Source organism: Triturus cristatus, chromosome 11 (genome assembly GCF_964204655.1).
Source record: "Triturus cristatus chromosome 11, aTriCri1.1, whole genome shotgun sequence".
NCBI classification, from domain to species: Eukaryota; Metazoa; Chordata; class Amphibia; order Caudata; family Salamandridae; genus Triturus; species Triturus cristatus.
In genome coordinates, this window is record NC_140594.1 from 108,561,294 (window position 1) to 108,583,943 (window position 22,650).

The 22,650-nt window shown below is 44.2% G+C and overlaps 1 protein-coding gene across 8 annotated transcripts in view; it reads left to right on the forward strand.

Annotated features, from left to right (window-relative positions):
• The window catches only part of CABIN1 (calcineurin binding protein 1), a 1,566,474-nt gene that overhangs the window by 287,499 nt on the left and 1,256,325 nt on the right, over positions 1-22,650 (forward strand). For all 8 annotated transcript variants that reach the window (XM_085634628.1, XM_085634623.1, XM_085634621.1 and 5 more), the window contains one exon: positions 3,546-3,763. In XM_085634628.1, coding sequence (XP_085490754.1) covers positions 3,546-3,763 — 218 coding nt within the window. The remainder of the gene's footprint in view (positions 1-3,545; positions 3,764-22,650) is intronic.

Consider the following 22,650-nt stretch of genomic DNA (forward strand, 5'->3'; position numbering starts at 1 on the left):
AGTGCATTTCTATGTTTTTTTTATCTAGTAGTTGCGTTTGCACAGTGGTGGAAAAAGGGGGCAGTACCTCCGACCAGCTCACAGAAATCCGGCTATAAGGGAGTTACTGGAGGAAACGGGAGGGCTCCTTGGTCCCCTAGGGCGCTCAGCAGCCAAGAGGACTTCATCCCCCAACCAGTAGTGCTCCAGGAGGTGCGTTTGCAGAGTGGTGAAGAAAGGGGGTGTGTCCTCCAAAGTTCTCACAGCAGTCCTACTCTGTGGGACTTACTGGACGAAACAGGAGGGGAATTGGCTCCCAAGGACTCTCAGAAGCCAAGGGGACTTCATCCCCCAACCAACAATGCGCCAGGAGATGCATTTGCAGAGTGGTGGATAAAGGGTGTGTGGCCTCTGGCGACTTGACGTTTTTATTTCTTTTAATAATCGGAGACGGGGGCCGAATGGCCCCACTTCCCTGGGTTGTTTTCGGCCCGGGGACCCCATTCCCCGGGGCCCGACCTTTGTTTTCCCAGTCCAGTCGGTCTCTGTTGTCTGTGGTCCTACTCAGGGCACCCACTCAGCATTGTTGGGACCCGCGGGGTGAGCCTCAAGGTTCCCGCGGTCCCCGACGGCTCTCCACCTCCTGCTGAAGCCAGCATTGCTTTGACACGTTGGGAGCTGCTAACATGCATGTGTGTAAAAGCAATTGTGCTCTGCTTTGAACAAGCAAGAGTAAAATGCTCTTGCGTGCTCAAAACAGAGCACAGTTTGCTATGGCTTGGCAGGAGCGGTAAAGCTCCCGCCAAGCCAGAGCAAACAGCTATGTCCTGGGGGGTGGGCACCCCGGGACATAGCCGAAGCCGTCCCGGGAGGGGGTGGGTGGCGGTTCCCAAGGCCATCTTTGGCCCCAGGAGGGGGCTGCGCAGCCACCGCATTTTTACTTGTAAAGTCCCGGGGATGTGCCAGTCCCTGGGGTTGGGGTTGGTCCAAGAGGCCCCCTATTTAATAATTAATGGAGTTGGTGGTCCCCAGGGCACGGGGGGTGTCCGGGGTTTGATGAAACCCTAGAAGGGGGGCCCCATGCATTCCCCTCCCTTATTTTTCATATCCCTCAGGATTTAGCCCACCCAGGGGTTTCCTTTAAAAGAAGCGCTGGAGGCCTCACATTTTTTCTCTCCAATTTTTTCACGGATCCACCAGTGAAATTTCACAAAATAAAAAAAAAAAAACGTTTTTATAGCCACCATATGTGGGGGGGGGTCAGAGCATTCCTACCCGGCCCCCTTTTCTTTATTTTTTACTTTTTTGTGAGACTTGGCTTCAAGCTGAGTCCCAAGATGGCTGCCAACTCTTCCTGGTTGAAGTGTAGGCAGCCAATCAAATTTCAGTAGGATCCTCGAGTCCACTACAAGGACTCGCGTCCCCAGATATCAAATTTTGTTTAACTTGAATATCTCTGAAACTACTAAATGGATTTACACCAAATCACAAAAAGCACTTCTTGTGGACCAATATCTAGCGTTTTGCCAAATTTGGTGTTATTCTGTTCAGCGGTTCTCGTTGCAGTCTTATTAACCCCTTGCATGCCCGCCCCTTTCCTCGCCCAGTGCCGCGCTTTGCATTTGCGGGCGGAGTTCATGACGATTAGTCAAGCGCGCTTATGATATTGGCAAAACTAAAAACGCTTTTCCTATGGAAACTTTGGTTTCAACTGTACCTACTGGCTATCGCTGGAAGGATGGATGGATGGATATATATACCATAACTACCCTTAACTTATGTGGTAATGCACGCGTGGTAAATGGTGCGTGGTAAAGGCTGTTCCTCTCTTTTATGCCTCCCTCCAACCTCCTGTCTGCCAAGCATTAAACTAAGCCAAATAGCACTTGCATACCCGAGAGCTATTTGGCTTTGTCAATACTTTTTAAGATATATTGTATAGCAGCACGGGCTGCTATGCAACACGGCTTAAATAAGAAAAAAAACTTTGACATGGTTAATGCTGGCTTCATCATAGAACTTTTTTATCTTTACTTTAAGCCTGTGTTTCTGTAAAACATATCTAATAAAACATTGACAAAGTCAATAGATCTTGCATAGGCGAAACCTATTGGCTTTGCCAATGCTTGTAGCTGTATGCTTGCATGTGTCTTCAGGTTTGGACTGGGAAGCATGTGCCCTCCATTAGTAAATGACCGCTAAAAAAGTGGCCCACATTTGCAAATGAGGGCAGTTTTGAACATGTAAAGGTATGCTATATTAGTGTTTTTGCAAGGTATGCAACACTCCATGCATTCGTGTTTACTGCAGGCAGTGCTTATGATAACATCAAGGAAATTTACAGTAAAAATGGCCCACCAGCTCATAAAACAGGCCACAAACAGCCAAAAAACCCAGCATGTAATTCGGGCCTGATGGCCCTATAGACCAGTGAACTTGTGCGTCTCCCCTGCCGCCTGTTTACTTGTTAATGCACTTAACACCTCGTCAAGTCCTTTAAAGCAAACTAATAGAGCATATGGGCTTGTAAAGGTGTTGAGTGCATTAGCATATACATTACAGAGCTGTCACGTCACACTGCCAGCCTGAGGGACTTCATCATAATAGTGATTGGACACCAGCAGCATCTATTTTCAACTGGATTCCCCTCTTGCAGCGTGCACTTGGAGAGAAAGCTTCCTTCCACGATGCTGCATTCTTCTTTGTAAATGAGCAGCTGGGGAAGTCTTTCTCTCTGTTCCGATAATATGATGTGCTCTCCTGCAGAGCTGCTGGGCGCTGTGAAAGTCTACGGTACATACAGTCACCTTATAGGGAACACAGCTCATAGGCAACCCTCCCACCTACCCATCTCTTGGAGTGATGGCACACATGAGGACGGGTGAGGCACTTGTAGGCATAGTGCCATTTTGATGAAGATTCAATTGAAAGAGAGCTTGGATTACAGATAAGTAGCTTTTCGTTGTTGGAGGTCACAATGGCTGGGTCTAATACAAGGACAGTTACAAAAATCCATAGGAATGACAACGCATTCAAAATCACAACTTGGGAATAGAATGGGGATATTGTGCCTGTTGCCCTCGGGGCAGCCTAATTGCCTTATGCACTGATTTCGGTAATATGTGTAGAGGACCTGGGAATAACACCAGAATAGAATTACCCGCTGGGGATATATTTTGTGCATTATTTCCTTTTGTCCTCATTTCATATGTAGTCTTTAGCTGTGTGTTAGGAATAAATTACTGTTTCTTCTTAAGCAAGAAGCCCTTACTGAACAATGATTTAGCAATTATGATTAGATGTTTCTTTGAATTCTGAGTTTGTAGCCCACACCACGCGAACCTCAGACATGCTTGACTTCACTGCTCAGAGTCAGATGCTAAAGGGGTGTACTTGGTGCTGAGTTTTGGCTTCAATATTGAGGGTAGGGCCCCAGGACACAAGTAGTTACAGGCTCCCATGGTAACAATTGGAGCACAGTAACTCCAGATTGCCTTAGGGCTTCCAAAAAGATGTTTGCACTCTGAAAATGCAGTGAACATGATCTCTCTTTCTCCTATCCCCAGAAAAGCAAGATGTACATGAGTTCCTACTAGCGAACATGAACAACAGCGGCATCCTGGAGCTGATGATGAGGTATCTGAAGGTGATCAGTCAGAAGATCCTGGTAAAGTGGCCCCCAGGACTTGCAGAGGTGGTGCTGAGTATGTTTAACAGCTGGAGAAAGCACAGTAGCAACTTACCAAACCCACTCTTGAGGGACTGCAGCAACCAGCACATCAGGGTAATGTATAGTATTTCCCAGGGTGTATGTAGACTTTACCTAAACACACATAACCCATAAAGCCATTGAGAGGTTCAGGTGGCATGGTAAACCACTGGTCCCACAGCTGGGTAGTGCGTAAGTGATTTCAGCTGCTTGGGATCCCATTTTGGACCATATTTCGCAGTTAAACATTTTATTTCAGATTCACCAAAAACTGCCTCTCCCTTGTGATGAGTTTTATTCCTAAGTTTGTCTGTGGCTGAGGTTGGGAAAAATATATTATAAAAAACAAAATGGAAATTTACTGAAAAAACACAGTTAAAAAACTTGCTCAGATGTAAAAAAAAAAAAACACAAAGTTGCAAGCTATGGTATGCAATTGATTCCATACCTGTAGCCCCAGCCAAGTTGTGGTCATAGTGCACAGGCTTTTTTTCCTGTGGCATTTTACAGCTGGTGTTTGAGTTTGTTTTCTGAATGGAGGCAATGTATTACGGCATGCGTTGAATACCATAACTGGAGGACGTCAACGGTTTTGCATGTTTGAGCCAGAACCATAATTGTCATAGGAAAAGCAATTTTGGGTTTACTGATAACTTTTGTGCCATTTGACGAATCTTCACCTAAAGTTCCCCAAAAAGTCTCATCCACCTCCACTCCTTCCTGGAAAGTTTTGAGGTTATCTGTCAAGTAGTGTAGGGGAGGGGACCAAAATCTGTTTTCTCCATTCATTTTGCCATAAGAAAATTAGACACAGCTGCAGCCAAAATGGCTGAACAGAATTATACCAAATTTGAGAGAAAGCCAGTAGTTTTCGTGCAAATAGATGATAAAAAAGTAGATATTTCACTCTTCTGAGGATCTGCAGAGTCAACAGATCTTATTGGCTCCCAAGACACAAACAAGGATGTGGCTGATGCAATTTTAGGACTTGGGGACAGAATCCCCTGTCCTGGAAAAAAAAGTTTTTGTAAGGGGACAGGGTAGGGATATCCTGCCCCCGTAGGCCTGGTGATGCGGAGAGAGTGTCCTAGAGCATCCCCCCAGGCAAAAAACTATTTGAAAAAATGTTTTTCACCTCCAATCTTGCTTAAAAAAAGAATCCCCTCAGTGTGGTCCTCGGACCGGGGGTGCCACAGTCTTCCTTTTATGGGAGAGGGGGTCATGCGGTCCCTCTCCCAGAGCCTCTTTGAGGCTCCAGGGACCCCCATTTAGGCAGGACGAAAAGAAAACTGCTGCCCTGGGTGAGAGCAATGCCTGCTCCTGGCAACTGGTACCCTAAAGTAACTATAACTTGCGCCCTCACCAAGCACTGCTAATTATCTGACATATTACATCACTCATGATGTTTTCCGACATCATTGATAACATCACTGACCTCAACACTCCATAGTGGGGGCATGATTTCTAGTTACTTCAGGGCATGTGTTACAGATAACTTTAACTGGTGAATTTCAGTGGTTGTGTTTGTTTAAATTTCTCCTAACTATAATGTCCCATACACCATTGTTTTTTCACTGAATTTCTAAGATTTTTAAAATATCTAACTATAACTGTTGCTTTAACCTTTGGTTTTTTCAGCAAATGTGTGTGTGTGTATGACTAACATTCTGCCCTGCGAGGAATTTTAATTATGCAAAAACAGATTGGATATCTTTAAAAGTACGAGAAAACTAAAACTCAAGAAATTCCATTTGACCAACATAAAATATGACAACAGGTTGAATACGACTGGGGAGGTAGAAATTTGGACACAAGACTTACAAGCATCTACACAATCTGACACATCATTTGTCAATGAAATGCAGGAACTATGGGACCACAACTCAGTAACAAGCAATTATGAATATGAAATATCTGACGCTGTACCGAATACATCAGGTCAATCGGTCCACCAGAGTGGCACCACCTATGCACGGGGGCCATTAACCCAGTTACAACCCAAATCAACATGCAATCCTGTTATGATGTGGGATTCAATTGATATCTTCCATGAGCGGGTAACAGAGCAGTTGAAAGAACTCAACAACAAGATGAACAGTGGAAAATCTAAATACAGCAAACAGAATCATGACTACAATGAACTGATGAAAAAACTCAAAGAAAACAACAATGTTGTCAATCGCAATTCAGACAAAGGTGGGAACATAGTGCTAATGTCCAAAGAAAAATACTCCAAGGAAGCCTATAATCAAATAAATGATAGAACTTTCTACACTAAAAGCAGTGGATCGGAACTGAAAACAATGTATGCAGTTTTTAATAAAATATTGTCAACATGGAAAAACACCAACGTAATTACTGTACAGGAATTCAAATTTTTAAAGAACGACCCTCCAGTTGTACCTACGATTTATTTTGTGCCCAAGATCCACAAAGATCCTTTAAATCGGCCAGGCAGACCAATAATATCAGCCAGAAATGGGTTTCTCGAACATACATTCCAATATGTGGATTTCTTTCTTCAGAATCTGGTCAAGGCTTTGCCATCATATGTGCGAGATACTAGCGACTTTCTGAGAAAACTCAAAGATTTTGTATGGAAACAGAGTTATTTGTTTATAGCCCTTGATGTAAGCTCGCTTTACACAAGTATTCAACACACAGATGGACTGCGAGCCTTAGACCACTTCTTAGAGAACATAATGGGCAACACAGGGGATCACAAGAAGATGCTGATTAAGATGGTTGATTTTTGTTTGATGAACAATATATTTGTGTTTAATAACCTGTTATACAGACAAACTAGAGGTGTGGCGATGGGGGCCAGCTTCTCTCCCAGCTACGCGTGTTTCTCCAGTATTGGGGGGTCTTTCATAGATTCACATCCTTGAATATTCCCCGTCGTCGGAGTGGGAGTCCCACGGTAAATAGTATAGCAATATATACAGTCATAATATATATATATATATACATAAGTAATCATATAAAAACAGAGATATAAGTAAGTGATAAACATCAAGAATGTCCCTATATGAAATCTCCATAGAGATACATGGAAAGCGAAAAATGACATTCGCAGTCTATCTCTGTCATTATGTTAGTCCAAACTACGGCCAATCAGGCGCCAGCTCCTCTCTAGAACCTTCTCCTCAGAGCTCCTCACCTCAGATTTTCTACCGCACGTCGTGTGTAAGGGAGTCTCCCTGAGCTCTGCTCAGTTTTGTTCTCTTCAGCATGTCTTCAAGTAAGAAGTCTTTGTTTAGACCTTGTTCTTCTTGTGGAAAGCTACGTTTATTCTCAGAAGATCCACACATTAAGTGTATTTACTGTCTTTACCCAGACCATAAAGTGGCTAAATGTAAATTCTGTAGAACTTTTTCTACAAAAACTCTGAAAGACAGGGAAGGCCGTCTCTTGCTGTGGCTCCAGAGACTTAAAGATAAGATGAAGTGGTTTCTGAAGTAGAAAGCCTTACTTCTGGCCGTTCCCACACAGCCTCAAAGCGCAGTAGTGTACAAGATTTACCTTCTCCTTTTCTGAAAAAGAAGAAAATGTCTTTGACTATGACATCTGCCACTTCTTCTTCTTTGACTACTGCTTTGTCGCCCACGAGACATAGTTCTCAGGCTGCTGAGGCTGAAGGTCCCGTCGACGATGGTCCCGTCGACGATGGTCCCGTCGACGATGGTCCCGTCGACGATGGTTCCGTCGACGATGGTTCCGTCGACGAAGGTTCCGTCGACGATGGTTCCGTCGACGAAGGTTCCGTTGACAAGTCCGTCTACAAAGATGTTGTCAGTACCTTCTATGTCTCCGATCCCGTCGACTGCAGTCTCATCAGTGAAAATAAAGATTAAAAGGACGACTTCTGCTCAGAGGTAATTTAAAAAAAAAAAAAAAAAATCACATTTCTTCCACGTCTACAGCACCTACTTCGTCTTTTGCCGCTGTTCCTTTGTTACCATTGCCACCGAGTTCTCGACCAGATATGTCAGGTGAAGTTATATCTTCGAGGATTCCCACCTTCCTTCACCATTGTTTGCCACTGATTCAAATCAAGATTCAGAAGAAGGTTTACCTGAATCGTTTGGGACGGCACGCAGTCCCTCAGATTTGGATGAGGAACAATTTTATCAGGAAGAAATTCCTACAGAAAGGAAAACTGCGACGCTACCACTGTCTCTGATAACAAATCTTCAACTCATGTTGGACGATTATAATCGGCGGTTTCCTTTATCACCACAAGATTCTGTGGTTCCGCCTCCTCCAGTGGTGCCAACAACTATATCGGAACCGGTGCCGGCTCCAATTCCATCTGTGGTAACACCTTCACTACCGTTGCGACATTCTTCAACTCGGACAGTACCTTCTCATGCTACTGAAGAAGAAGAAGAAATTCCTCAAGACAGGGAGGATGGTGAGATTCTTGATTATGGTGGCGATGATAATGATGAGCATGATGGTAGGGCGGAGTGGGATGATTATCATGCTCAAACACCATCTCCCTCTCCAGTGATACCTGGTGACTCACCACCTGTTGATATTGCAAGTTTTCACCAGTTAATGGATAGGGCAGCACAAGGATTCATATTAACAACGGAACACATACAATCCCTATAATCAAATTTATTTGGGAGGAAGGCAAAAAAGATTATGAAGACCCCAAATAGCCTTCCGGCACAGGTGCCCAGATTGAAAAAATAAAAAATAAAATGTACAAGTGACCGTTAGGAGCGCCAGCGTGTCTTACTGGTCAAGCAAAGCCAGATTCTGTGGTCACACAGGCAGCGCAACGTCGGGCTAGAAACCCTGCGTCAACGATCACTGCACCACCTGTTCGTGATGGACGTCGTTTGGATGCCATAGGGCGAAAATTTTCTTCAATGGCTTCCACCACTGTGAGAGCGGCTAATGCTTTAGCCATCTTAGGCCGTTACGACCGTCAAGTATGGGCGGATATATCAACGCTAGTTGAACAACTGCCGGAACCGTCCAAGAGTGAAGCCCTAAAGCTACTCAAGGAGGGAGAGAGTACATCTGCAGAGATGATAGACTGTGCAGTTGATATCGCCTGTATGGGATTCCGTCAACTTGCTGGAGCTGCGGTATTGCGCAGGCAAGGTTGGTTGCGCTCAACATCCTTTCGTCAGGAAGTACAGGCAAGAATATTGGACATGGCTTATGACGGAGAGGCTTTATTTGGAGATCATGTGGATGAAGCTCTCCAATCGATAAAGAAGGATACGGAGACTGCTCGCTCTCTGGGCACATTACAATTTCGGAAACAGCCCTTTCGGGGTGCACGCGGACGCTGCACCTCCTCTAATTTTCGAAGAGGAAACAACCAGTATCGACCATATAACCAGGTTTCCAACCGTTATTCCTATAACCAACAGCAAACCTCTCGACAGCAGTCTTCCAAGACTTACAGAGGAAAATCCTCTTATAGGGGTTCCACCCCTAAGAGACAATGACTTGTATCAGTCCCAGAAAATTGGAGGTCGAATCTCTCTGTACTCTTCTCAATGGTCCTCCATAACAAGGGACCGTTGGGTTTTGGACATTGTAGAAAGAGGTCACACTTTAGAGTTCATCGAATTCCCTCCACCCACACCACCTACCGGACCACCACCGGCTCATTTCAAGGAACTGTTACATCAAGTTCAACTTCTAATAAACAAAGGAGCTATAGAGGTAGTACCAAGATCTCTAAGAGGAAAAGGATTTTATTCCCGATTTTTTTCTTATCACCAAAAAGAACGGGGAATGGAGACCCATTCTAGATCTGAGGGCTCTCAACAGGTTTCTAAAGAAACAATCCTTTCGCATGTTAACGCTTGTAGAGATCTTGCGATTACTCTCACAAGGAGATTTCATGGCAACAATCGATCTCCAAGATGCATATTTTCATATCCCCATACTACGACAACATCGGGAAATTCTTCGTTTTCGAGTGGGTCAGAAAGATTTCCAGTTCAAGGTACTACCATTCGGGCTTCGCTCGGCCCCTCGAGTGTTTACAAAGGTGCTAGCCCCTGTGGTAGCGTTCCTACGTCTCCAGGGTGTCCAGATCTTCCCATATCTGGACGACTGTCTCCTAAAATCACAATCGGAAGTGCAACTTCGACAGCACACACGTCTTTGCAAGGAGGTGTTTCGCACCTTAGGGCTCTCCATAAATACCACGAAGTCCCATCTACAGCCTTCTCATCACAAGGATTTTCTGGGAGCAACTTTGCAGACAGTGTCAGCAAGGGCACTTCTCTCCCAAGACCGTCTTCAAAGGATTCTCCGACTGGTAACCCTTATCAGATCAAACAGATCAGTTTCTGTATGACTGTTAAAGTCATTTCTGGGAATGGCGTCATCATGCATTGCATTGATCCCTCATTGCAGATTACGGTCACGCCCCATCCAAGAAGAACTGGATGTTCAATGGCGTCAGGTTACGGGTTCTTTCAACGATCTCGTAACCGTCACAGATCGGATGAAGTCGGCGCTGAAGTGGTGGACACAACCGTTAAATCTAACGGAAGGCATTTCATTTCTGTCAATAGTACCAGACATGACAATAACAACAGACGCCTCTCTAGAAGGATGGGGTGCTCATTTGGAGGATCTATCAATCAAGGGAAAATGGACAGTATGCCAAAAAGCCTGGCACATCAACAGGTTGGAGCTCATGGCTATATTTCTGGCTCTCAAATCCTTTCTCCCTTTAATCCAAGGAGAATCAGTCCTAATACAGACAGACGACACCACCTGCATGCACTATATAAACAAGCAGGGCGGAACAAAATCTCCGAAACTGTCTCGACTAGCTCAGTCGATCTGGGATTGGGCTCTCGACCATCACATCACGATTGCAGCAGTTCATCTACCGGGGGTATCCAATATTCTAGCGGATTCCCTGAGCAGGTCCTCCTCATCGACCCACGCATGGGAGTTACATCAGCCAACTCTGGAGAAAATATTTCAACGGTGGGGTCGCCCACAACTGGATCTCTTTGCCACACCAGAGAACCGGAAATGCCGAGATAATGCAAGCTGGCATCCCCACCAAGGATCACGGGGCAATGCCCTTTTGATGAACTGGTACAATCTGTTTGCCTACGCTTTTCCTCCAATCCCACTCATACCTCGTGTCCTGTGGAAGATGCAGAGGCAACCTTGCCATCTACTTCTATTAGCCCCCGTGGGCCTCGGCAGGCATGGTTCTCAGAGTTACTCCTACTGTCTCAATGCAAACCAATCCTTCTACATCCTTGTACAGATCTACTTACAATGAGCAAGGGGAAAATTTGTCATCCGAATCCCTCCTCACTGAGCTTATCAGCTTGGAACCTGAGCACTGTGAATTTGCCCATTTAGACATTCCACAGGACTGTAGAGACATCTTGGCTCAGGCGAGGGCTCCTTCTACGGTAAAAACGTACAAATTACAGTGGAAAAGATTCTGCCACTGGTGTACAGCTAATGGGGTTCACCCGTTTCACTCCACGCCACAACAATTGTTACCGTTCTTCTTGCATTTAGCTAACTCCGGATTGTCTCATGCAACCTTGAGGGTTTTTCTGGCAGCAATTTCCAGTTTCCGTCAGGATGGTTCGACGTCCCTTTGTTCTTCAACGATTATCCATCAATTCTTCAAGGGGTTATTTCGCAAATTTCCTCCTGTTAGGCGCCCGCCTCCATTGTGGCATCTAAGCATCGTGTTGGCATAACTAATGAGGCCACCGTTTGAACCTATTCACAAGGTCGAGTTGAAGTATCTAACATGGAAGGTGGCTCTTCTTCTGGCACTAACGTCTTCACGTCGCGTCAGTGACATTCATGCATTTACCATAAATCCACCTTTCCTACAGTTCAAACCAGATTCTGTAGTATTGCGTACACATCCAACTTTCTTGCCAAAGGTGCCTTCAGACTTTCATATTAACGAACCAGTGATTTTGAAAACCTTCTTTGCTAATCCTCAAACTCCTGCGGAGCAAAGATTACATTCCCTGGATGTGAAACGATGTTTAAAGTTCTACATCAGCAGAACAGCTTCTTTACGAAAGACTGATCAACTCTTCATAGCTTATGGACGCTATCACAAGGGACGTCCAGTTACAAAACCAACTATTGCACATTGGGTTTCAGCAGCCATCGTCTTCTGCCATCAAAAGGCAAACAAGCCATTGCAATCACCAGTGGGGGCTCACTCCACTAGAGCGATGTCTTCTTCAACCGCATTATTTGCTGGAGTGCCTTTACATCAGATCTGCAGAGCAGCTACGTGGTCAAGTAGACATACGTTTACAAGACATTACTGCTTGGCAACTTTAAACGAGGAGGATGCTGCAGTTGGGCAGGCAGTGCTTCGCAATTTTTTTTAAATAAGCTGAGCCTCTTCCTTCCCTCCTCCATATTGTTTCCATGTACCGTTGAAATAATGGTTCATTTACACTTATATAGATATTCAGTAATATCATATATAGAAGGATATTGATTGGCATTACAATTTTTTAGTGCTGTTATGACTATGGAAACAATGATAATTGTTACTACTGGCTATTCTATATTCAAGCATGTGAATCTATGAAAGACACCCCAATACTGGAGAAGAACAATTGTTACTTACCTGTAAACAGGTGGTTCTCCAGTATTGGTGTCTTTCATAGATTCACATGCGACCCTCCCTCCTCCCTTCAGAGGCTCTCTTCTCCTCATACACTCTAAAGCCACTTTGGTGCTACGAAAATCTGAGGTGAGGAGCTCTGAGGAGAAGGTTCTAGAGAGGAGCTGGCGCCTGATTGTCCGTAGTTTGGACTAACATAATGACAGAGATAGACTGCGAATGTCTTTTTTCTCTTTCCATGTTTCTCTATGGAGATTTCATATAGGGACATACTTGATGTTTATCACTTACTTATATCTCTGTTTTTATATGATTACTTATGTATATGTATATATATATATATATATATATATATTATGACTGTATATATTGCTATATTATTTACCGTGGGACTCCCACTCCGACGACGGGGAATATTCAAGCATGTGAATCTATGAAAGACACCAATACTGGAGAACCACCTGTTTACAGGTAAGTAACAATTGTTCTTACACATGGGCTGGTGGGAGGAGTTGGTCCTCATGACCGAACACTGGGAGACAATGGTAACTAAGGTTAAATTATGGCTGCGTTTCATCAATGATTTGTTCGTCATATGGGATGGCAATGCCAGTAAGGCCCAAGATTTTGTGCAAGCTATAAATGTAAATGATTTGAACTTACATTTTACTGCGGATATTAGCACCACACAAGTCAGTTTCCTAGACACTCATGCCTACATAGCGGAGAATAAGATTGAAAAAAAATTATACCGCAAGGAAACTGCTGGCAACTCAACATTCCATGCTAGCAGCTCCCATGTCAAACACATAATGACCAGTATCCCCTATGGGGAGATGCTTCGGCTGAGGCGTATCCATAGTAATGAAAGAGACCTAATAATAGCTCAGATAGACAGCAAATTGCAGTTTCTGGAAAGGGGATACTCCGAACAGGTCATTGACAATGCCATTTTCAAATCCATGAGTAAAAGTAGAGAGGGTTTGCTGACTGAAAAACTAACAATGGATGGTGAAAGCCCATTTAGAACAGAAACTATGATCGATGAAACCAAAAATGAGTTTAGGATTATAATCCAATACAGCCAGCAACGCAAAAAGATCCAATCTATAATATCTCGCAACTGGCCTATGGTTTTCAATGACCCAGTGATAGGCCCGAAATTGCCTAAGAGACCGTTCATTACATACAGTAGGGACAGATCTATGAGAGATGACTTAGTTAAAACCAGCCCTGAGATCATTGAGGCAACAAATAGGCTGCAAACTCACACAGGTTTTTTTAAATGTAAAACATGCAAGGCGTGCCAACAAGGAGACAATAAAATAACCTATACTACTCCTTTTAGTGATAGAAGACACAAAATAACAAAATTACTTACCTGCAAGACAGAATTTGCAGTGTATGTCTTAACATGCCCGTGCAACCTACAATACGTAGGACACACAAAGTTAAAAGTACATAAAAGGATTTTACAGCACTTGAGGGCAATCGACAACCCCAAGACTTTTTATCTGTGCTCTTTTCTATAGACCCCCTGGTAATATGCCCAACTTCCCACAAGCACTGGGAGTGATGATTTCTCATCTGGTCATCAACTATGCCAGAATTCTCAGAATTGAGGACTTCAACTATTGGCCCTCCGATAATTGGGAGAGTCCTAGTTGGAGAGAATTTACTGACCTACTTGCAGGGATGAATTGTACCCCACACGTGAGGACGGCCACCCTCATAAAAGGGCATATCTTGGATCAAGTTTGGACCTCTAACTTAGAGATTTCTACCCCTTTAATATCCCCGTGTACCTGGTCCGATCACTATCTGATTCGATTTACTCTCCGATGTATTCCTTCTCCTAAACTACAACTAATTGAGAACCAACTACCTAGAAACTGGAAACGAGCAGACTTGGACCAGTTCCGGTCATGCCTGAAGAGCTTTTCCCCCTCTGTCCTAGAAGATTTCCATACCCAGGCAGAGAGTATAGAACTCTGGCTGAAGTCAGCCAGCGATCAAATCGCACCCTAAAAAAAATAAAACTGTGAGACCTTACGACGCTCAACGGTGGTTCTCGGAAGATCTCAAATCAAAGAAACTGGAACTCAGACAAGCCGAACGCCAATGGCGCCGCCATTATCTTTCAGAAAAAAAAGTTTTTTACTTAACCCTGATAAAAGAATACAAAAATTTGATCATTCAAACCAAGACTAACTGCTTCTCGCAAAACATAATTACGGCCTCTAATAAATCCAAAGAGATTTTCTCCATAGTTGACCAACTCTCCAAACCTGATAGTCACGCCTAAACCTGTCCCTTCTCAACTTCTATGTGACTCTCTAAACTCATTTTTCATGGAGAAGATAGCCACCATTAAGGCTAGTATCCCTCTCGGGGCTAGTGTTATTTACGATCCCAACAGCGAGCGGAACCTACATCATCTTGACCGCATTCCTCCCATCCCCAAGGAGGCGTTCTTTACCCTACTAAATAGGGTGACCTCAGGCTCTCCCCTGGACTGCTGTCCCCCTCATATTCTTCGGGAAGCTTTCACCATATGCCCAGACTCGCCTAGATCATTTCTGAACAACTCGCTGGAGCAAGGCATGGTCCCAGTCTCCTTCAAAAGAGCTGAAATCATCCCAATTTTGAAAAAAACGGGCGCTGACCCAACAGTTCTTAGAAACTATCATCCCATCTCTATGCTACCCTATCTAGGTAAGGTCCTAGAGACCCATGTAGCCAACTGCCTGAGCTCCTTTGTTGAACAGTTTCAGATCCTGGACTCCCACCAGGCCGGATTTAGACCTGCTCATTCGACCGAGTCAGTCATCCTCTCTGTTATGGATGTGCTCAGTTAGGGGGCGGATTCAGGCACCTCTCAGGCCCTGATTCTCTTGGACCTGTCAGCAGCTTTTGACACGGTCGATCATGATATCCTGATCGACCGTGTCGCTAATGCCGGAATTCGGGGTTTGGCTTTGGGGTGGCTCTCCTCCTTTCTGAGCAACCGGTCTCAAGCGGTGCGCCTCGCTGGTTTCTCTTAAAAAAAAGGGACATAACCTGTCTGGTTCCCCAGGGCTCCTCTCTTTCCCCGCTCCTTTTCAATCTTTATCTTTTTCCCTTAATTCACTCATTGAGGAAATTTTTTTTTGAAATTTTTAATTATGCAGATGATCTCCAACTGGTGTTTAACATTAATACCTCTGCCTAATCTGAAGCCAACGTCCAAGACACAATGGTCTTCATAAGTGACTGGATGGACAACAATCAGCTGAAGCTGAACCCGGATAAAACTGAGCTGATCCTGACAGGAGGTACCGCAAACCCTTGGCATTCTAATTTTTGGCCCCCTAAACTTGGTAATACTCCTGTGCCTACTGCCTCCTCCAAGAGCCTGGGGATCATTATCAGCAATGATCTCTCGATGAAGGCTCAGATCGGCTCGGTTGTCTCAGCTGGCTTCTTTCAGTTGCGCAGATTGAAGAAGATTAGCAGATTTTTGAGCAGGGAGACTCTGATTCTGGCCACCCTTGCCCTAGTGATCTCTCGCCTGGATTATGCCAGCTCACTGTATGTTGGCATCCCAGTTTATCAACTCAAGCGTCTCCAACTGGTTCAGAACCAGGCAGCTAGGCTGATTTTCTCACAGCCTAAAGGATATCATGTTAGTCCTCTCATGAAAAGCCTACATTGGCTTCCAGTAAGTATGCGCGGCGTTTTTAAGATGGGTTGCACCATTTTCAAAGCTTTACAAGGCATTGGTCCGATCTTCATTTCGGCTCGCCTGCACCGCTATACCCCCTTTCGCAATCTTAGATCCTCCCATCTGAACTTGTTGGAAGTTCCTAAAGTTAAGCAAAAGAAGCATGGCGGACTAAGATTCTCCGTTCTTGCCCCACAATTCTGGAACTCTCATCCGGCGGAGATTAGGTCTCTGACTTCTCTGGCCCAATTCAGAAAACAGCTTAAGACTTGGTTGTTCACTCAGGCCTGCACCGATTAAAGCAATCCTCCTGTTCACTGCCGCGACCCTTCCCTGAGCGCCAAGAAACCGTTGGTGTATGTGCGCTCAATAAATGTTTTTAACATAACAAGACAACACCGACCCGGTAGCACGCCATTTTAAAACCAAACATCAGTCAAAAAGTAAATGTAAATTGATACTTGTATAGCGCGCTACTCACCCGCAAGGGTCTCAAGGCGCTTGTACGAATACCGCTGTGGAACCCATCCTGGCTTTCCCTGTGAGGCATCCACTCCTGGGCACCCCCAAGGTGGAGGCCAGGCATCCTTAGCGTTGTGGGGGCCGTTGTGGAGATTAAGCAAGCTATTGCCCAGAGTTGCAGAGTGGGACTCCATGATTGGAATGGCACCGAGGCGAGAATTATCAGGTCCGTGGAATATTTTGAGCCCAAGATCCGCCGAGGTGGGGAATTGAACCCTGGTCCCGGGCTAGACTTCTGCATCAGGGTCTGCCGCTCTAATCATTGAGCCACACTTCTCCAAAGTCAGGATCTCAGGTATTTTGTCATAGATTCGGTACCACCAAGCAGAAGGGGCGGCAATAGAGAACACAGACTACGCCAGTTGGAGACTAGATCCAAATTGGAACTTAACACCAAACAACCATCAGGTTTAAACATAACAGAGGATCTTTTCACATGTCTTTAATTATTTAAGTCCATGTCGATATAATTTGGTGAGGTCTTAGATATGATTTAGAAAAAACATTTTATCAGTGTATTATGACCATGGATTTTACATACGTATATTTTGGATATTTATTGACATTTTAGTGTTTTATTTATACATATTTATTGATGCATACATGAATATTTAAGCAAATTGTATCTATTATGGATTGTATTGCTTATATGATATTTATTACAATGTGTATTTATTTATGTATTTATAGATTAGGAAATGTCATAAAGGACAATGATAATACAAGAATATCTACAACACAATCATAATCATGAATATCTCACTGATCTACAATGCTTGATGTTTGACCAAATAGGGTATTTAAACCGAGAGAAAAAAATCGATAGAAGAAAAGAACGTAAGGATGATCACCATTGTATCACCAAAGCTCAGAGCTGGTAACTGGGGCTCCAGTACCATGATTGTACAGATTAAGTTTAGCTGTGGTAAATATATAAAATATTATGTCGAGTACCTGGATTCACAATACTCGGTAATAAGGTTGGAAATTATACTTTCACGTAAGCACTTTAGCACAATTTTGCACTATTTAAATTGAATATGATTTTATCGTAAAGTATTGTGCAACAACATGAATTTGACCAAATAACCAGTATAATTTTAAGACAGAATGTTCTAATTTTAATGATTATGGGTTTGCAACTGTCGCAGAGTACAAAAGACTTACGAAGAACCATTGAGAAATCGTTCTTTCATATTGATTGAAAAAAGTACCACGTGTCAATCATTACGCTTGCACTAGTCATTTTAAAAGCCAATGACAATATTCAACTATGTCTTGTGATCAAGGCCCGTAGAGGGGCTGAAACGCGTCATGGCGACTTGCACTATCAATAAATAACCTTGCACTTACTGTGTGGTCATATCCGTTTCTGCCATAAAACGTTGGAGGAGAAAAATGGGAACTGTGGATATATATATATATATATATATATATATATATATATATATATATATATATATATATATATATATATATATATTATATATATATATATATATATATATATATATATATATATATGAATATTTTATATCTACTGGCGGTCGCCAGTTTATAGTTAGGACCGTGTTTTTCATAGGAAATCTCAAAATTCTATTTTTAATAACTTTGGCGCCGGTTGACGAATCCTCGCGAAATTTTCAAAACTAATGGGGCGCTCCGTTCAGCTCCTACCCTGAAAGTCTCGGGGTGATTCATCAAGTGGGGGCCGAGAAAAAAAGGGGGGTCCCAAAACGCGTTTTCCCCATGCATTTTTCCATTGGACCTTTAGACGCAGCTACAGCCCGAACGGCTGAACAGAATTACTTGAAATTTGGCAGAGAGGTAGCCATAAGGTCAAGGAAGTGCCTTTTGCAGGTCTGGTGTAAATCTGTTCAGTATTTCCTGAGAAAATAGCATTTAAAAGCATATCAATATCTATACGCGCGCAGGGTGCGCGCACCGTGCGCGCACCCTAACGTGCGCGTGCGTAATTCTGATTGGTGGTTACATGTTAGTCAACGTTCGAATCTGTCGAAATCAGGAAGGGTCGGCCGCCATTTTGTTTGTTTTCAGTGCGAGAGTGAAAAAGGAAGGTGGCGAACGTGAAAAAGGGGCAGGGTAGAGAGTTCCTGACCCCCTAGCCTTTGTCAGGGGGTCCCTGAAGGACCCCGAAGGCAGAAAAAATGTTTCGTTTTTTTTTTTTTTAAATCGCGGGGGTGCGCGCACCGTGCGCGCACGGTGAAAACGAAAAAAAATAAAATAAAATTTTAATACGTAGTTTATTGTAAAATAAATATATAAAATAAATAATAATACATAAATAAATTAGCATTTAAAAAACCGTACAAATTCACTGAAAAAACCATAGGTTTCACACACGTTATAGTTAGGAATTAGCATTTAAAAAACCTTGCAAATTCACTTAAAAAACCATAGGTTTCACACATGTTATAGTTAGGTGGATATTTCACTCGTAAAAAACCAATGAAATTCCCCCGTTATAGTTAGTTCAGATAACTATAACTCGCGCGACCGCCACTCTATCACAAGGATGATGTCATCAGTGATGTCATGAGTGATGCCACTGACCATGTCATGAGTGATGTAATATGTGACGTCATGAGCAGTGGATTGCGGGCGCGCGAGTTATAGTTATCTGAACTAACTATAACGGGGGAATTTCATTGGTTTTTTACGAGTGAAATATCCACCTAACTATAACATGTGTGAAACCTATGGTTTTTTAAGTAAATTTGCAAGGTTTTTTAAAAGCTAATTCCTAACTATAACGTGTGTGAAACCTATGGTTTTTTCAGTGAATATATATATATATATATATATCTCCTACTGGCGGTCGCTGCTGAACGGAATTACACCAAATTTGGCAAAAATGTAGTTCAGAAAGCGACTTTTTTTTTTAAATGGTGTAAATCCGTTCAGTAGTTGCCTGAGAAATTCAAAAAATAAAAGTCAAAAAATCAATTTCCCATAGGAATCTTTAGCCAAGGCTACAGCCCGAACTGCTGAACGGAATTACACCAAATTTGGCAAAAAGGTTGCGCCTGATTCAGAAAGCGACTTTTCTTTAAATAGTGTAAATCCGTTCAGTAGTTGCTTTGAAATTTTAAAGATAAAAGATATCTGGGGCAGCTTTGGGTTTGTGCACCCTCCTGACCACGCGCTTCATTGTGATTGGCTGCCACGACCACAAGCTTCACTGTGATTGGCTGCAAACACTGCAAACCACGAAGTGTTGGCAGCCATCTTGTCACTCAGTAGAACCGAGTCCCAAGAAAATAGTCAAAAAAAGATTTAAAAAAGAAAATGGGGCAGGGTATAAACACCCTGACCCCCTACTCCTGCTTAGGGGGTCCACAAGGACGCTGGGTGTGGGAATCCGGCCGAATTTCTTTTTTTTTTTTAAATGAAGCAGGGGGCTACTCCACTTCATTTAAATGAGCCCCCGGGTGGGTCAGGTTCCGGGGGTAATCTGAAAATTATATTGCCAGGGGCATGCGGGGCCTCTGCTTCCCCGGGGACCGCCACCTCTCCTGGGCTATGTAAATTAGGTGCGGGAGGGCACACGGCCCTTCCGCAGCCCCGGAGCTTGTTTTGTAATTGTTGTGGGGCCTCCGAGGCACCCCCAAGTCCCGGGGATCGCCACCCTCCGGGGCTTTAATTAAATTTGCAGGGGGTGCCTCGTGGGCCCCCCGAAACCCTGAGGGCCACCACCTCCCGGGGCTTTGAAAATAGAGGGAGGGGGCCGTGTTGCCCCCCTCTTGGATCCCTTGATGGCCCTAGGGACCGCCACCATCCAGGGCCTGCTCCTGCAATGTCCCGTGGAGCCCACCAGGGGACCCCGGGGCCAGAAGTGGACAAGGGAATGGGGCCCACACGGCCCCCCTTCCTAATGATTAATAAAAACATTCAATAATTGGGCATGCACCGGGGGATGGGGTCCTCGGGGCAAATATAAATGAATGGAAATGGACTGTTTTTTTTTTTTTTTTTTAGAAAAGTTTGGAGTGGCGATTCTAAGGCGGAGCTCAGCAGGGCCTCCTAGTGTGAACGCGCTGGGTGCGCAGCGCTAAGCGTGACCCCCCAGTGTGAACGCGCAGGGTGCGCCGCTCTCTGCGTGGCACCCGAGTAATTCACAGGTCTTTAAAAGACCATTTACCTTTATATGAGACTTTGTTGTGATTTCACCTCTTCTTAGAGCACCTGCATCTCCACTCTGCCTATAACTTGAAGCTTGAAGAATTAGCCCTCCCAGAAATTTGGCTCTAGTTTCGCCCCTGACTGGTGTATGCTGGCTCAGCCCACTCTGCTTACGCTTATAGAATTCCGTAGATTCTATCCGCCGTATGTCAATGATCCAGCTGTGGGGCTGGGAATATCTTGCAGACAGGATTCTGGGATTTTCCCGAGGCTTGGTTTGCAATCCTGACGCTTCGCCGGGGTTGCCACTGGTTGGCAGCCAATTAGAGCCAAGCTCGTGCTCGGGGGTTAGGCTCCGCCAGCATATGTCCTTATCCAATCACTCCGCCAATCCCCAAGCACTTATAAATTCACTATACACTCTCCTTGCAGTACTCTAATCATCCAGTCTCTACCCATGTACTCATAGAATGACCAAGACAAAGTTACATAACCAAGGTCTTCCCCACTGCCAGAGGTAACATGGTTGCGTGCGCAGTCAACAGCACAATGTAATGTGGCAGGGACCAGGGCCATCATGCATACATAATGAACACACGGACACAGTTAGATAGATAGTGGAACTGGCTACGGCAGTGGTTCCCAAACTTTTGACTCCTGAGGACCCCCATTGAGTCACCACTGGAAGCCGGGGACCCCCCAGCAATTTGTAGGATTTAAATTTCAAACATTAAAACAGTAATTTGAAAAACATTAACACACGTGTGCACACAAAACAAATACTCGATTTATAATGATTTTATGTGCATATTTACAAGCCCCTATCACCATGGGAACATCACTTTTTGAGATGTTCCCGTGGCGATAGGGGCTTTGCCTTATTTACAAGGCAGCGTTAAGCCACTGAACGTGGCTTAACGCTGCCTTGTAAATAAGACCCCCCTTTCACCCAATGCTTAGCCTGAAAGGGGTGGGCAGTGGGTGTTGCAGTGGGCGTTTCCCCTGCAACACCATTGATTTTGACGCAGCCCCCTATTTACAAGGACAGCGTAAATGGGAGGCAGCGCCAAAATTAAGACCAGGGAAAACCTGGTCTCAACTTGGCGAAACAAGGAGAAATGCTTAATTTCTCCTCGTTTTTGCAAAACGCCTTGGATTGTTTATGTTCAGGAAGGTGACCCTTCCTGCACATCAACAAACTTTAAAAAAAAAAAAATTGCATTTTGTAACTTCCATATGTGCTGCATTAAGCAGCACACATAGAAGTGACAAAACAACATTTCAAGATTTGTTATGTGCAGGAAGGGGGACCTTCCTGTACATAAACAATCTTCCCCTGTTAAGTGTAGCGCCAGCGCAGGAGAAATGCAGGGTTGCACCATATTCTTTTAAATATGGTGCAGCCCTGCGTTTCTGAAGTGGCGGAGTGTGTTGTTAACACCTTGACCACGGTGCAAATTCTGCCGCGGTGCTGGAGAATTAATGAGTGGGCGGGGTTCAGATGGCCCCCGGTCGTTCGCGGCACACGACCACCGTGACATCGGATGGCCGGGGGCCGTCCACAGCATGGAACGGGTTAAGCCAAGGAGGCTAACGACACTCTCCGCCACTTCTGTTGTATTTTATATTGAAAGAATTTGCAAGAAAATGAAAAAAGTTAATGGGAAGGTTGGTGCTGCATCTCCGTGACTAACTTCTCAATGGTTGGTTTTATTTCTCAGTATGAGGCTCCTGCTCCTGCCAGGGCCAGACTGGAAATCCAAAGCAGCCCTGGCAAATGATTTCAGACCAGTCCCCATACGGTGCACACCAAGTACAGTGAGTGAGCCTGACCACTACAAAGGGGGCTTTGGGTGGCTCTCCCCCCAAAACATTTAGGAAACAATGGTGCAGTCTACAACACATTTATCATTATATATTGAATTGTATCAGCTTTTAAAGAATAGTAAATGAAGACCTGACTATGCACCA